Consider the following 15,127-nt stretch of genomic DNA (forward strand, 5'->3'; position numbering starts at 1 on the left):
GGTGTTCACTGTGTAGTAGCTGGTAGGATAAACCAAATCAGGAAAGATTTCTCAGGTTCCACAAAAACAAATACTTGATGAAAAAGCTCTCAGATAATTTGTGTTTGATCTAAACAAAATCTGATACAGTCTATTTGATATTCCTGACTTCAGATAGGAGACAATCTATAGTTGTGTGGGGCTCAAGGATTTGTTAGCAGTCCATCAAAACTTGATGGAGAAATGCAGCTGGAAACAGTTTTGTTCACTTGCCAGAAAGCAACAGCAGATTAAATATTCTGAGCTGACATGGTATGTGGAAGTTGCAACTGTTCAGCCTCTGAAAGGATCAGCTGTGTAATTGACATAGGACACAGCAAAAAATAAAGACATTTGAAAGAAGAAAACATCATCTTCCAATGTTCAAAATAAAAGTAGCAAGAAGAAGGTTTTCCTAAGATGATAGATAAATGGATAGATAGATAGATAGATAGATAGATAGATAGATAGATAGATAGATAGATAGACAGATTTTAAAAAATCATAGAATAGGTGCTAGTTCTTTTATTATTTACTTATTGCAAAGAGACAGAAGAGCTAAGGCCACCTTGCAGTGTCATTTGAAAATTTCGGTAAATCAAGAACAGCTATTAATGACTGATTGACACAACTGTTTCCACCTAAAGTAAAACTCTACCAATATCTGACAGGTAGTTAAGAGTTCTCCTTCTGTGATAATTCTTATCACAGTGTACCAAGCAGAAAACATCTTGTTTACTTGAAGAAAAGAGGAGTGGAAAGGAGGAGGGGACCACTGCCCTGCGCCCCTCTGCCTTTGGAGGAGCTGTACCCTCAGTCACTAGATTAATTGGCATTGTCCTGCTAACCAAAGGCTTTCTCTAATCACTAGATAACTGCTCTTGGTTTTCTTCTGGATATATTCAGCATTGGGATAGACCACATAACCAAGAAAGTGCTATTATGACTCTGGGCAAAGGCCTGGCCTGATTCTGCACTGCAGTATAGTCAGTTTTCAGCTGTATTTGGCCAGGTTTGGTACTGCAAAGACAGAGCTCAGTTAGCAGTACTACACCTCAGCAGCTTTCTGGTCTCTGTAGCCAGGGGGCACAGAGTGGGGCAGCAGGAAATGCTACTGCTGCTCAGTAACAACTGCACCCTCTGCCTCTGTTCTAGTTCTGCATGGCTGTTATTGCCACCACGATGCCAATCCCCTGTGGAGGCTTCATGCCTGTTTTCGTATTAGGTGAGTTGTGAGTTTCAATTTTGTTTTGCAGCATATTCATCTGACAGGGGGAGAGAATAGGAGAGACACACACCCAGTAGGGTTCATCTGGAATATGAGGAGTCATCACTTGATGTCAATGACAACCTCATTAGCAGTCCATAGACCAGCCTCTGGGTCTCTGCTTTTGACATTTCCTCAACCCCCTGAAACCAAATGCCAAGTAGGTAATCCCTCCCCTTTTACATAAGGAAGGCCACACTTGGGGAGACATGCTGAGCCATGGCCTTCTAATCTCTATGCCTCTTCACTTACAGAGGAACTTCCATCCTACAATTAATAGTAGCTGCTCCTTTCACCCCTGAAAGCCAGCCAGAAGAGATAACCTCAAAACTAGTACCCACAATGTAATTTAACTCCTTTCTTCTGACTGAAATGTGATAACATAAAAAGTTTATTGACTTTTAACTGGTTTTGATTCCAATAACAACACAAAAAAAAATTTCAAAATAATGTGATGTTAATGTGATGTTTTCTCTCTAGAAAGAAATGCTGTGTTAGACTGAACTATACAAACTCATGATGTTCAGCATTAAGTACCCACAACTCTCAAATGAAATAGGGTGCTCTAAGGACCTCTGAGTTCTGGCAGGCAGCAACTGAACATGAGGCAGTAACCATGCCCTTTGCAGTGATGAAGGCTAACCAACATCAGGGCTGTATTAGGAGAAGACCTAGACAGCAATGCAAAGAAATTGCTTGTTTCTATGCATTCAGCATTTTAGATACAATTCTGGAACACTGTGCCATTTTGTGTCCAGCAGTCCAAGAGATCCTTGCAGACTTGTAAAACCTGTCTGAACAAGACATGGGTGACTCCATATCACTTCAAAATCAGCCCTTTTCTGTGCAAGGGTCAGAACAAGACCTCCTGAAGTCAGTTCCCACAAAAACTCCTCTGTAAGCTGTGATTCTAATGTTTAGACATTCACACTATGAGAGTCTAAAGGGCCTCAACTGTGATCTGGACTGACATTGCACACAGTGTGAAAATATGTCCTCCAGCCTGGGAATCACAGCTACTGCTGTGCCTGGTGTGCCCAAGTGGATGAACAAGGGGTCAACTGTGTCTAACAATCTTAGTACCCTTTCTTCCTCTTGGAGTCTAACTTCTGTATTTTGTAACTGAGAACTACTCTTTAGTTACCAGTGTCATTTTAATGTAAGGTTTGGCTTCATTTCTGTTAGAAAATATCCAAGTGATTGCCCAGCACAGCTGCACAGCACAGACTGGATGTTCCCTAAACGTTAACTCCATAACTGTCAGTGACATTTTTCAGGCGCTGCATTTGGACGTCTCATCGGGGAAATCATGGCATCGCTTTTTCCCAACGGGATCCTCTTTGACGACATTCTCTACCAAATCTTACCTGGAGGGTATGCTGTCATTGGTGAGCCTCCACACCTTCCTTTTTCTTCACCTTGTCCCACTGCTGTAATTTTCCTGGTCGACATGATATGCTGTTTCTATATGACAGTCTTCTTCTCTCCCTATTCCTTCTCCTACCTGGGAAAGGTGCAGCAGCTTTGACAGGAGCGGTGAGCCACACTGTCTCCACCGCTGTCATCTGCTTCGAGCTGACAGGTCAGATCTCTCACATCCTGCCCATGATGGTGGCTGTCATCCTTGCCAACATGGTGGCCCAGAGTTTGCAGCCCAGCCTCTATGACAGCATTATCCAGGTGAAGAAGTTACCCTACCTGCCAGACCTGGGCTGGAATCACATAAGGTATAGTAGCAAAACAGGCAAGGAAATGAAGCAGGAGAGGTTAAGACCACAGGGGAGTAAAAGGTTATGAAAAGGGTCCGGTACTACAAAGGAATTAAGAAGGCACAATAGGCCTGCAGTAAGAAAAAACAAGTGTTGGAGTAGAATTACATAAAAATGGAGAAAAGTCCTCTTCTTTTTTTTCACTGAAAGCACAAGTTTCAATGACCTGCATTGTTACTGAATTTGCATTAATATTTCCAAGTTGCCTCAGCTTAAAAATTTAAAAATCAGGAGTCTCATTTATCTAAATTCAGTGGGGTTTGGATATTTTTCCCCAGCAAACGTTTGAAATACTTTATTTGGATATTTGGCTTGAAGCAAAACTCCGTTATTCCTATAAATATCTTCCCCTCTCTAGTATATATCATACACATGGGTATGTATATAAAAACCATCTATACATATATGTATACATGTGTGTATTTTATGGTGAGGGGTAACGGAGTGAAATACAACTGTAATGGAAATCCAGTTAATCTGTATTTATCCTTTTGGAAAGTCCTCTGGTCACTCTCACAGAAGATCATTTGGCAGCTGTATTTTGAGCACTTTTAAAAAAAGTAGTCATTTGGGTATTTCTTTAGGGAATTAATGTGCTTGACATTTTTAATATGCTAACTCTTCCTCTTATCCTCCCCAAATTCACAGCAAATACAATATCTTCGTTGAGGATATTATGGTCCAAGATGTGAAATTTGTTTCCTCCAACTGTAAATACCGAGATTTGCAAGAGGTACTCCAAAGCACCACAGTGAAATCTTTGCCTTTGGTGGACTCGCCAGGTAGGCAATGTGGACAAACGGGTCCTTCCTGAAGACTGTCTCAGCTTGGAGAAACTAGCTTTGAAATAACATGGTGTGAAGCAGGCAGTGTGACCTACCACATTAAAAAGAAAATCCTAAAAATCTCCTGCTGTGGATGACGTATGGCAGACAGCTGTTTCAGCTGGACAGACAGAGAAGCTGGAGTGTGGGAAGTGAAGCAGATCCAGCACATAAGGGAGGTGTGTGGGAAGTCTGTAGACTGAACTGTGACAACAGGGTCCTCCTGGGATCCTGCATGAGCCAAAAGCATGCATGGGGTGGCAGAGCTCAGGACAGCGAGGTCCCTTCCACAGCCCCACAGCCTAGGAGCCACCACAGGGTGGGTCAGTGACTCCTGTACAGCTCTAGATAGTATGAGCCTGAGCACCTGGAAGAGGCTGGAAGGAGAAAGGGGTGATGTGTGGAAGGGGACATTCAAAACCTTGAGGTGGTTTAACGGCTTCCCTGCTGTGTTGTGCAGAGTCCATGATCCTGCTGGGCTCCGTGGAGCGGTCAGAGCTGCAGGCTCTCCTGCAGACACACATCAGCCCAGAGCGGCGGCGGCTCCTCAGCAGAGAAAGGCAGCAGGAGCTGAACGAGGCACCCTACGATGGACCCTGGGCAAACCTGCCCAAGCTGAAGCACGACTCTTTTGCTTATGTCGATGAGGATGAGGATACAGAGGAGAAGGGAGAGGTGAGGGACAGAAGTGGACAGACTGTAATGTAGAGGCTGCTTAGAAGCAGTTAGGCATTTGGGGAGGCTGAGAAATTAAGGGCACAAGGTGGACTTTATTTTCTCTCCTTTCTGTAACAGCTGCCTCGGCCTCCAAGTCCCACTCCCAGTTACCCAGAGGAGCCAAATGGCCCCACAAGTCCTCTTAAACAAATGCCTGAAACCTTGGAGCCCCAGCAACACTCAGGTATGGTAACTTCTGTCATGGCTCAACCACATCCTAGCCAGCTTGGGGATGCTTTCATGCTAACTGTGTGAACTTGTCTGTGTGAGGGGCTGGTTTCCTAGAGACTGAGAGGAGGAGCTTTCTCTGCTGTTCCTGAAGGACACTTTGTCAGTGCAGCCCAGCATCAGTGTAATGTACCTGGAAATATCTTCTGTTACGATCCCTCAGGCAGCACAGAATAAGTAGGCCCAGTAAGGATGGACTCTCTCTGTCTCCCCACTCCATTCTTTGCAATAACAATCCTTGGACATTTTCTGTAGAGTCTGCACAGTATGGTGCCATTTTTGGCTCCTTTAGCACATGAGTAAATCTCCCTGGGGAAAGCAGCTTGAAAACATCTGCACTAAGTTTCTGAGTAGCTTAGGCTGTTGCTCAGCCATCTCCAAAACTGAAAGGCTCCTCCCTTGAACACACATCTCTTTGATTCAGCTGCATCAATGTGATGGACAAACATTGATGTATTGTGCTCTTTTGTGTCACACCCCAGCCTGTATTAGCTTTGCTTTCAAGACTGTACTCATAGCTCATGGCTGATTCATTTTTCATATATATGTGATGCAGGATGGTGGGTTGTTTTATCCTTTATGCATCCTGAAATATGCAGAGAGTGAGTAAGCACAGAGATGTAGCCCAGTCTTGAGAATGAGTACAGAGGATAGGGCTTTAGCCCGTGCTTTCAGGCACCCAAGTGTTACATGTAATAGAGCATATAGCACATTCTGGTTCATTAACACACCTCATGTGTGACTAAACCTCTAAGGCATAGAAAAATCCACTTTATGCTTCCAGAGCAGTGGAGTGGTGGGTCACCATCCACCAATCCTACCAAAGCAGAAAAAGAACCAGATATGAAAACAAGGACAGTGTGTGAAACATTTTACGTGAAGCTAGAACTGGGTGACCCAGGAATGACAAAGGAAGTGGAACAGGAATGAATTCATGAGACCTTGCTTTTCTTTTTTTAGTTAGGCTCACAGCTATCACTGTTTCTGACCAGACTTCCTCCACAGCCTTGTTCACAACAGCACCAGGCCCTGTCTCCTCCTCTTTGCTAACTCCTTACCTGGGAGGTATCATTTTGGTCTTTTCTATTCCCATCATTCCACCGCTGGCAGAACGCATGGACTCCTCATCCCTTGGCACCTGTCACATTCAGTTTGTTGAAATGTTTTGTTGCATGGGAATATTCATTCTGGAATGCCCCAGACACCATCTTACAGACTGAATGCCAGATTGTGACCCGCCCAGCTCTATCATGTCACTCATAGCATTTCCCAGCCTGCCTTGGCTAAGAGGATGCATTAGGTATGGGGCTTTGTATTTTTGTCTCTCATTTGTTCTTCTCTCTTATCCACGTGTTTGTTCTCATCCTTCAGGCAGTTTCAGGAGTCTGAGGAAACTGATCCAGCAGCTCTTGTGCCATTGCAGCCGGCCACATGAAACAGAGAGCACCATCCAGGTCAGGGCTACACAGAGCCTGGTAGTACCCTGAAGAAGGAAGGGAATGCAATGGATCTAGAAACTTGAGATGTTCAGCATTTGGCTGGCTAAAGCATGGACACAGTTATGGTCCTGAATTCTGAGAGCATCAGTGGGGAACTCCCTCCAAGGAGAAAGGCTGTGATTACTGTAAAGGAGTGTGCATCTTCCTAGAGAGTCAGTTCACCTGTGCTCAGGTCCCAGGCTACCATCATGATTGAGTTTGGGCATCTTTCCTCAGTGAAAAAATTAACGATATTTTGGCTACCATGCAATGAAATGCAGTTCTCTTCCGTTTGGCAAACAGTTTTGGACAGATGGAGAAAAATGAAAAAAAAAAAAGGCTTTTGGCTCTTGCCATGTTAAACTTGCCCTTGGTTATCTGACACATCTGCACAGGGTTTGGGGATAACAGAGAGAGCTTATGGGAGACCCATCCACTCCAGGGCAGAGGTTGGACCCCATGTGGGATATCCTGAGAGCATGTAAATTAGTATTAGATGGCCATATTTAGGCACCTGAATTGCTCCAGCAGAACTCCATGGTGAACTGCCACTGGCAAGGGAAGCAAAGCAAGGGCAGAGTACACCACATAAGGGATGAGTATAAAGAAAATCTAAGCACTTGGAAAATCTAATACACCATTTGGAACAAAAAGGGGACCACATGGGGTGAGGAGGCTGTGCAGATTTTCCCTTTCTGTACTCTGTGAAACTGTGGGTTCTTTGGCTGCCCTGAACAGTGTTTTCTCCTACAGGAGCCAGTGGAAGTCACTGAGACAATGACACCAGAAGAGGTAAGATGAGGTGCAGAAATGGAGTGAGGTCATGTGAGTGCTACTTGTACCCTTTTCCTATCACTTGCAATACTCCAGGAACCTCAGTGATTGCCAAATAAAGCCATAGCCAAAGTAATTTTCTTCTTGGAGTGGCACAGTGGGCAAGTCTCACCCATAAGAGAAGAGATTGTCTAGATGTGCTGGTAAGACTCTACCTAATCTGATCTAGCTTTCAAGTCAGCCCTGCTGTAGCAGGGTTTTAAACTAGAGGCCTCCATAGGTGCCCCCTCATCTAAATCCTCCTGTGTGCCCACATTGTTCCTTCATTTCTTACACAAGGGATCAATTATCTTGCAACAACAATGCACTCAGAAAGAAAAGCTAAAGATGTTCACTCCCTTTTTAAGAAGGAGAAAACAAAACCCAGTCTTCTCAGGAAATCTCTGAATTGCCCTGTTTCCACAGGGACTTGGCATCTGGCAAGAAAGGGACAGGAAACCTCAGGGGTGAGATAGAATGGACAAGATGAATGCTGTACACAGGAAGGAAGAAGCATTAACAGGAGGAGGGGACTAGTTTGGGTACACAAGTCAGCAATGCTGCAGGTAGCTGTAAGAGTGACTCCCCTTCTTTCCTGTGTCAGATAGATGCCTGGGAACAGGAGGAGCTGAACAAGAGCGTGTGCTTTGACAGCTGCCGCGTAGATCCCTCCCCTTTCCAACTGGTGGAGAGAACCTCCCTGCACAAGGTGAGTGCAGATGTCTCCCTGAGGCATACATCGCTTTCCTCCACTCATTCAAAGTCCAGTCTGTGACTTATTTCTTCTCCTTGTCTTCACCTACAACTACTATCACCAGCCACTTTCACATCGAGCTACAGAAGGGAGCTTGTTCCTGTACTCTTCTGTGTGTATCTCCAATCTCCTGCAAAATGAAAGCCTTTGTGATAAGAAGTCTGAGTCCATTTATTTAAAAAGCTTTTGGACAAAAAAAAAAAAAAATCTGCTACATTAACAGCAGCATTGTGTGCCTTGCTGCTGGGGCATTACACTGAGGTTGACACTCTGCCCTGTCAGTGTGCAGCACTGGAATGAGCACTCCTGGATTCCTCAGGGTGTTTCTCAGAGGGTTTTCAGTTTTCAGAAACCCTCTACTCAGGGTGTAGAGTCTGCCTGTGTCACAGGCTCTTCATGGAACTTGAGTACAAGGAAAGAAGAAGCTGGATCATGCAACACCTGGAGTCAGCACAGGATGACAGGGGAGTAAAGCGATCATTGTCCGTCAGGAGGAAGATAGGACTGGGCTTTCACTTAGTGGAAAGGGAAAACAGTCTACTGAAGCAAAAGTGCACAGTGCATGCCTTTATCAATATTTAATGTGAATGGTCAGGATAAGCCTTGTACTAAATTAATTAATTACTGTTAAGATCTCAGCCTTGAGCAAAATAAGAATAAGCTAGCATGTAGTTCAGATGAGTTTTCTGAAGGGGTAGGTGAAGTAATCTGAAAACCACTAGCATTTATCTTTGAGAATATGGGCTTACAAAAAATTATACCAAAAGGCTGATCATGGGGAAAGTTTCATACCTGTCATACAGAAGAGCAAGTGAGAAACTCTGAAATAACAGACAAATCAACTTAACTTGGACGCACAAAAAAACCCAAAACCAAAAAACCCAGGAATAAATAATCAAACTATGTGAAATATGCACAGTTAGAGCTAAATGTGAGACAACTGAAAATGAAAAGAATACCAAAATTTATCATGACCAAGCTATATTTAACCAGGTTTTCTTTTCTTTGATTTTCTTTTACTTTAGAGTAAAATGTCTTATTCTTGAGAAATTAGATTTTTCCTAGTTTACACTTGAATATGACATTCAGTTTCTCATGATGCTAAAAAAAAGGTCAAACACTAGCTGTGACAGAATGATTTCATGTAAGGCCACAGGTAAAGTCCAGCTAGAGCTCAGCTTCAAGAACCTGGAGGTTGGAAATAAACCAGGGATGAGCACTGAAAATGTGGAAAGTTTTGGAAACCCAGATCTGTGAATAATAGTAAAATAATGGGGTATATTTAGGCTGAAGAAAAGAAGACTGATAGCAGTGTGATATCTGTCCTTTCAAGGAGACTTTGTAAGAGAAAGGGAATAACCTGTTCTCAGTGTTCTCACTGCACTGGATAAGCAGCAACAAGCTTAAGTTTTCACAGAAAATATTCTGGGACAAGAAAAAAGAGATCCTCTATTGATAAGGAAAGCACTGCAATAAATAACCTAAGCAGCTTTTGACATTACATATGGTAGTTCAGTTTCCAGCCCCAAAATGAAACAGGATCTGCACAGGTCTCCAAATGCACAACACAGGGTGTTGTGTTGTATGTGAATCTCCACCAGCTGCAGGATGAGAATGACCTTGAGAATGTGCTCTCCATCATCAGCACAGTCCCAACTACAGCTGCACAGCAGAAGGAGCAAAGAGCAGCATTTGGCAGATACAAAAGGGAAGGGAAGATGTAATTTCTCACTGGGATAACTGCACAGTTTTGTGCCTTTGTGATTGCTATTTCTAAATCCTGAATCCCAGCTCTAGCACCAAGTTCTGTGTTGCCCATTTCCAAAGCCCCTGAGATGGTCTTTTGTGGTTTTGCTCCTAGACACACACATTGTTCTCACTGCTGGGCCTCAGCCATGCCTACGTAACCAGCATGGGGAAGCTGAGGGGAGTGCTGGCTTTGGAAGAGGTGAGTACACATCCTCTGCCATCCTCCTCAATAACTGCAAGTGTCCTGCGGATCACTGCAGTAACTCACAGGTGCTGCGAGTTCCAGCTGGGAATATATATAACGGCAAGTGCTACATTTTCAGTCCAGTGTTGAATTCTGAGTCTGCTCTTTGGAAGCCACGTAAAGGAATGAATGACTGCATTTCAGAGGCAGCAGGTGTTGTTTACAGGGATGTTAACAGGTTCATCTTTTGCATGAGTGCAGGCTTAATAGCCACGCTTAACTGAGTGGCTATTACTGTTTCTGAAAGAGGTGTGGAATTTGTTGTTTACCATGGAATTTTTCATTACATCACCAGTGTAAAAAATTATCTCCACAGGCCCCAGAGGCAGAGCTGTGACACTATTTGTGTTCCCTTTACCCTGGGGAGTAGATGAACTTCTGCTGGGTAGGGCTGGGTCAGCCTCCCTTTCGTGTTTTTTATTTCTGAAGTGTTTCTCTTCTTTCAGCTCCAGAAGGCAATAGAGGGTTCCACCCGTTCTGGGGTCCGTCTCCGACCTCCCCTTGCCAGTTTCCGCGACATCAGCCGGACTTCCAGCACCGCCAAGGTCGGGCAGGGCGCGCAGGCGTGGGGCCGGGAGGACAACGGCACGGTGACAACAGAGCAAGCAGCAGACCTGGGCACCGAGAGCCCTCTGCCCCCCAGCTCACACTCCCCCCAGCCCTCACACTCACAGGAAGAGGGGGAAGTCCCCAGCTCTGCTTATGCCACAGATACCGAGCTGGAAGAGATGGAGATGACAGGGCGAGTTGCTGAAAACATCTCAGACATCCTCAAGGACATAAACCTACGTACCACTGACCTGGATGAAGATGAGGATGATGAAGATGATGTTCCCCTATAGCTGGTGTGAGGGTAGCAGTCCATCACACTCTTCAGTGAGCCAGTCTTCTTGCGTTTGCTCCTCCAAGAGAAGCTTTTGGATGTTCTTTGCAATCCCCACAGAGGAACGATTCAGCTGGGAGGAGGGACATCAGACTGACCCTTTCTTCTGATGCTTTCCCTCTGGGCAGACTGTTGGGCTGCTGGACTATTGGGGCGTGTGCAGGTGTCAGATTTGGACTGCAAGGAGCCTGATGCAGGCAGAGCACACTGTAACAGGACATGGATACTGCTGACACAGCCAGGATGCCCTGGGTCAATCTGCCATGTGGAAAGGGGAGGAGGATCAGCTCTCACTCACCACTGGTGCCGTCCTTCCGGCTCTACCAGGCCTGCATGCAGCAGTGTACCACAGCCAGACCTCCAGCCTAGAAGCATACTGCCGCTTCTGACTGCCACCCTGTCCATGCTGCTGCAGCTCCTTTTCACTGGCTCTTATCTTGCAACCCCCCCCAAACATTCCCATGTAGAACATTTTTATTCTTTCTCAATTTTTACTCTGGGATTTTCCTGGATGGGGATGCAGTTAGGAGCTTCTCCTCTGTCCTATAGCTGAGCCATGCCCTAAAAACAGATGGGAGGGAAGTGTTTGGTGCATGTCTCATGTCTTGAATTCAGCCAAGGCTTTAGAAAACACTGGAAGAGAAAAAAGCTTCTTTGTTTTCCCATCATCTCTGAAATTTTGAAACAGAATGGGAAAATCTTTAAGTGAGGGCATCCTCAGTGCTGGGGGAAGAGGAGTAAAACAGCATGTAGGTACCTATATTTCAAATAACTGTTTGTCTCTCTGAATCACTGTTCACAATTTTCCACAGTTATAGTCTTAAAATATAAGAACTCAAGAAAAAAAATAATTATGGAGTGTTAGCAGGCTGCCAAGAAATACAGCAGAGGGAAGACACATTTTCTACACTTTGAAAACAGGTTTCTTTCTGAAAACTCCTGCTCTCTTTTCCTGGTAATTCTACCCTGCCTGCTTTCCACATATTTCTGCATACCTCAGATCTGAGAATTCCAGCTCTCACTTTTGCCAGCTTGTCTCTGTTGTGACTAACAGCAGAGACCTCAACCCTTGTCTGCAGCATCCCTCTGTATTCCAGTTCTAAATCTGGAGCAGATCTGCATCTTGCAAAAAAACGTCTTGTCAGTTCGTGTCATGCATGCAAAACCTTGGCATCCAAAGGTAAGGTGCTGCTTTGTTTAATTCACCGCTCTTGTGAGGTTTTCTCAGTAAACAGGCAAAACCAAATTCTGTGTATTCTGCAGCTTCTTCTAAGTCTACATCTTCTCCTACCATATTTTTGGTGCCTCATATCACTTAGGTGCAGTCCCAAGCAGCCTATTAGATGTGTTTCCACTTATCAGCAACAGAGAAGAAATCCAGGCTCTGAAAATACATTCTTGGGGGTAATCTCATTCCCCTTCCTGATATTAGTAAAGCATTATCTAACTTAGAGTGACCAGTTCTACTTTAACACGTGATTTTCCATAAGCTGTCTCAGGAGCAAGTCAAAAATACCATTACTTCTAACCCAGCCACCAAAGGAAAATTCCCTCCTGGCTTTAATTCCAAGGATTGACCTTGCACCAATTCTTCTCTGATGATGCTTATGGGTGGGAGAGTCTGTGACAAGCTTACAGTAGAAGGAAATCTTCCCTGCTAGTCTCTTGCAGAGAGAGAAATTTATTCTTGCTGTCTGGAGTTGAGAGCCCACCAGGTCTGTTCTGTTTCAGGCACAAGATCACCCTTGACAAGCTAACTGGGGACAGCCTGTCCTGCCTTAATGATGATGATGGTCTGTGCTCTGGGAGCCACCCTGTCCTTGTGAGGAGACAGTGGTGATCTGAGGGCAGGTCCCTTGCACACAACAGCTGCTTGGCTCCACCAGAGGGGCACCTTTGTGTCTGCCAGGCATCAGCATGGCCTCCCCACTACCTTTGTGTCACCTTCTGCTGCCTGCAGGGAAGAGGCAAAACAACTGCTTCCTTTTTTTTTTTTTTTTTTCTCTCAGGGAATTGTGATAGTCCCTTATATAAGCAGAGGAGAAAGGACATTCCTTTTACAAAAGCATAAATATCCAGTGAGTGACAACACTGAGACCAAATCTGGTCTGAGGGTCCAAGCACACCCAAGAAGGATGAGTTTCTCCAAGTCATCCCCAGCCTTACTGTGCAGGCTTATATTTTACAGCTTAAGCACAGGCTTCCACTGAGACAGATGAGACAAGGAGAAACTTTGAGGCTGGAGTCAGCACACCTCCCCCTGCTCTCTCCTGAATACAGAGATATGCTCTGCTCCAGTCCCACACTTCTCCTACAGTGTGTTACAGAAGAACTGGGATGTGACTGGCTGAGAAAGCAGATGGGAGTCTAAATCAAAGCCAGCGAGTGTGTGAGTCATGACAGACAGATTGTGAGCTGGGGGAGATGAAGCTGGAACAAAAAATGATGCACATGGAGAGGCTTGGGGAGTGAAACACTGGCTAACCTGGAAAGCTTCTTGAGGCTCATCACTTGAGATTGCAAGAGAACACACGTGTGCCCACACATGCACACACAGGTACCTCTCCACTCCTGTTGCCTTTAGCTGTCCCTGGGTAACTGTGAGGAGCAGGATTGCTCTCTGGGGGGGAGCTGAAAGGTGGATGTAACTGCTGCTCTTTGTGGACACTACTCAAGATCCATTCCAGGTATTGCCTCCACCCATGGAACAGAAGCAGCATCCATCTGCACCATTTTCTCACCTTTATTCATACATGAAAATGTGTAAGGAGCCAGGATGGGACAAAAAACACTCTGCAAAGATGGCTTGCAAAGGCTGAAGTTGTTTCCACTTCCATCTTATCAATAAAATCTTCACTGAGCTGCTGCCAAGTACATTAATAGGTGCAAAATGTGCAGTAAAATAATACTAAGTCTACCTTTGTCAAGGGACTTTTAGGCTTGTGCCCTCTCAGGCTATCCCACTACACCTCCTCAAAGTTTAAACTTGAAAGCTTTGTCCAGCAAACAAAGTCACACTGATCTGTCACTCTAAAACCTGCATCTCCCATCCTATCCAAATAGCACAGATTTATTAGCTACAGGGAAAAACCTTTTTTTCTCAACCCAAAATATCCCCAGAGTTTGTATCAGCTGTGAGGTCTTCCCATCCAGACAGAAATTCACATCTAGCAAAAAACCAAACTCTTCCTTTCACATGGCACTTAAGGGTGAAAGCAGAGTCTTGTTTTTAAATGCAGAGTCTTGTTTTTAAATCAATGTAAAGAATTTATAAAAATAGGGAAGACTTAAGGATGGTAAGACAACAAGCGGGGCTTTAGGTAGGTATGACACGGCTAAGAGACTTGGCCATGAGCTGAATGAAAGAGGAAACACAAGGGGATGAACTACTGAACAAGAAGAAAGATTTGCCTCAACAAAGGAACATTTCTGGTTGCCATTTGAGACTAAGGAAATTCTAGTTTTCTAAGCCTATGGGCAAAAACAATTAGTACAGGCAGAAACAGAGAGACAGAGTCCATAAAAACAACATCCCCCTTCTGCCCAGTTATGCAGATACTGTATAGAAGTGTGTGTTTTGTGGCCAAAGAGTAAAAGATCAGCAAAAACCAGCTGAGCAAGAGAAGATCCCTCTTTGCCAAATTAGTCCAAGCCCAGGAAGGGTATAATTAAACACACACTATTAAAAATACAGTCACAGCAAGCACTAAGTTGCCTATAGCCACATAAGCAGATACCTGGGCACAGCTTTTATAAAAATATAATCAACACTAGAGACCAGTAATTAAAATTTACACATAAAAGCCATGCCTGAGCATTAGGGTTAGGGTCTTAAGACGTGATGCAAAACTTTTTAATGCTGTGTTTGTGGGAGACAAGCTTAAACTGGTCCTGACTGTGAGCCACAGGCTGTGCTTGTGTGTCGTCCCAGCCACTGGACAGACAACCCTGTGCACGTGCACTCAGGCACACACGCACAAATATCACCTCTGTCAAACCATGGCTGTGCAGCAACAGAAAACTCTTCAACTCAGTTTCCTGTGCCTTGAGCCACATCTCTCCTTCCCTCAGCTTGCTGGATGTCAGCAAGTCCCAGTGCAGTTTCATTGCAAGACAAACAAGACTCTACTGTGGACACTAGTGGGATTAGTGTGACGGCTAAATGAGGTCAAGTCTCACCCAAACTTATTACTAGTCCAAGCACTGGAGTTTCAAATGAGCATTTGCTCCCATTCCAGCCTTTTCAGTGTGCTGCTAGTGCAAACATCTTGTGCTGTGTAGTAAAACCAGCTACAGAAACATATCTAGCCAACTTGAAGAATTGCTCCTGATATGGAGGACAATGTCCAGCTGAGGAAAAGTCCAGTAGCAAATTCATAAATG

At 44.6% G+C, this 15,127-nt stretch overlaps 1 protein-coding gene across 1 annotated transcript in view; it reads left to right on the forward strand.

The window, feature by feature from the left end:
* Positions 1-10,703, forward strand: part of CLCN1 (chloride voltage-gated channel 1) — a gene marked incomplete at both ends in the record, with an annotated part of 35,422 nt that extends 24,719 nt beyond the window's left edge. The window contains 11 exons of the mRNA XM_084200945.1: positions 1,174-1,243; positions 2,563-2,673; positions 2,799-3,012; positions 3,703-3,836; positions 4,339-4,553; positions 4,674-4,779; positions 6,195-6,277; positions 7,055-7,093; positions 7,719-7,823; positions 9,730-9,816; positions 10,308-10,703. Of these exons, the coding sequence (XP_084057071.1) occupies positions 1,174-1,243; positions 2,563-2,673; positions 2,799-3,012; positions 3,703-3,836; positions 4,339-4,553; positions 4,674-4,779; positions 6,195-6,277; positions 7,055-7,093; positions 7,719-7,823; positions 9,730-9,816; positions 10,308-10,703 (1,560 nt within the window). The remainder of the gene's footprint in view (positions 1-1,173; positions 1,244-2,562; positions 2,674-2,798; positions 3,013-3,702; positions 3,837-4,338; positions 4,554-4,673; positions 4,780-6,194; positions 6,278-7,054; positions 7,094-7,718; positions 7,824-9,729; positions 9,817-10,307) is intronic.
* Positions 10,704-15,127: the final 4,424 nt, after the last annotated feature.

This window comes from Fringilla coelebs, assembly GCF_963513975.1.
Source record: "Fringilla coelebs genome assembly, chromosome: 2".
NCBI classification, from domain to species: domain Eukaryota; kingdom Metazoa; phylum Chordata; class Aves; order Passeriformes; family Fringillidae; genus Fringilla; species Fringilla coelebs.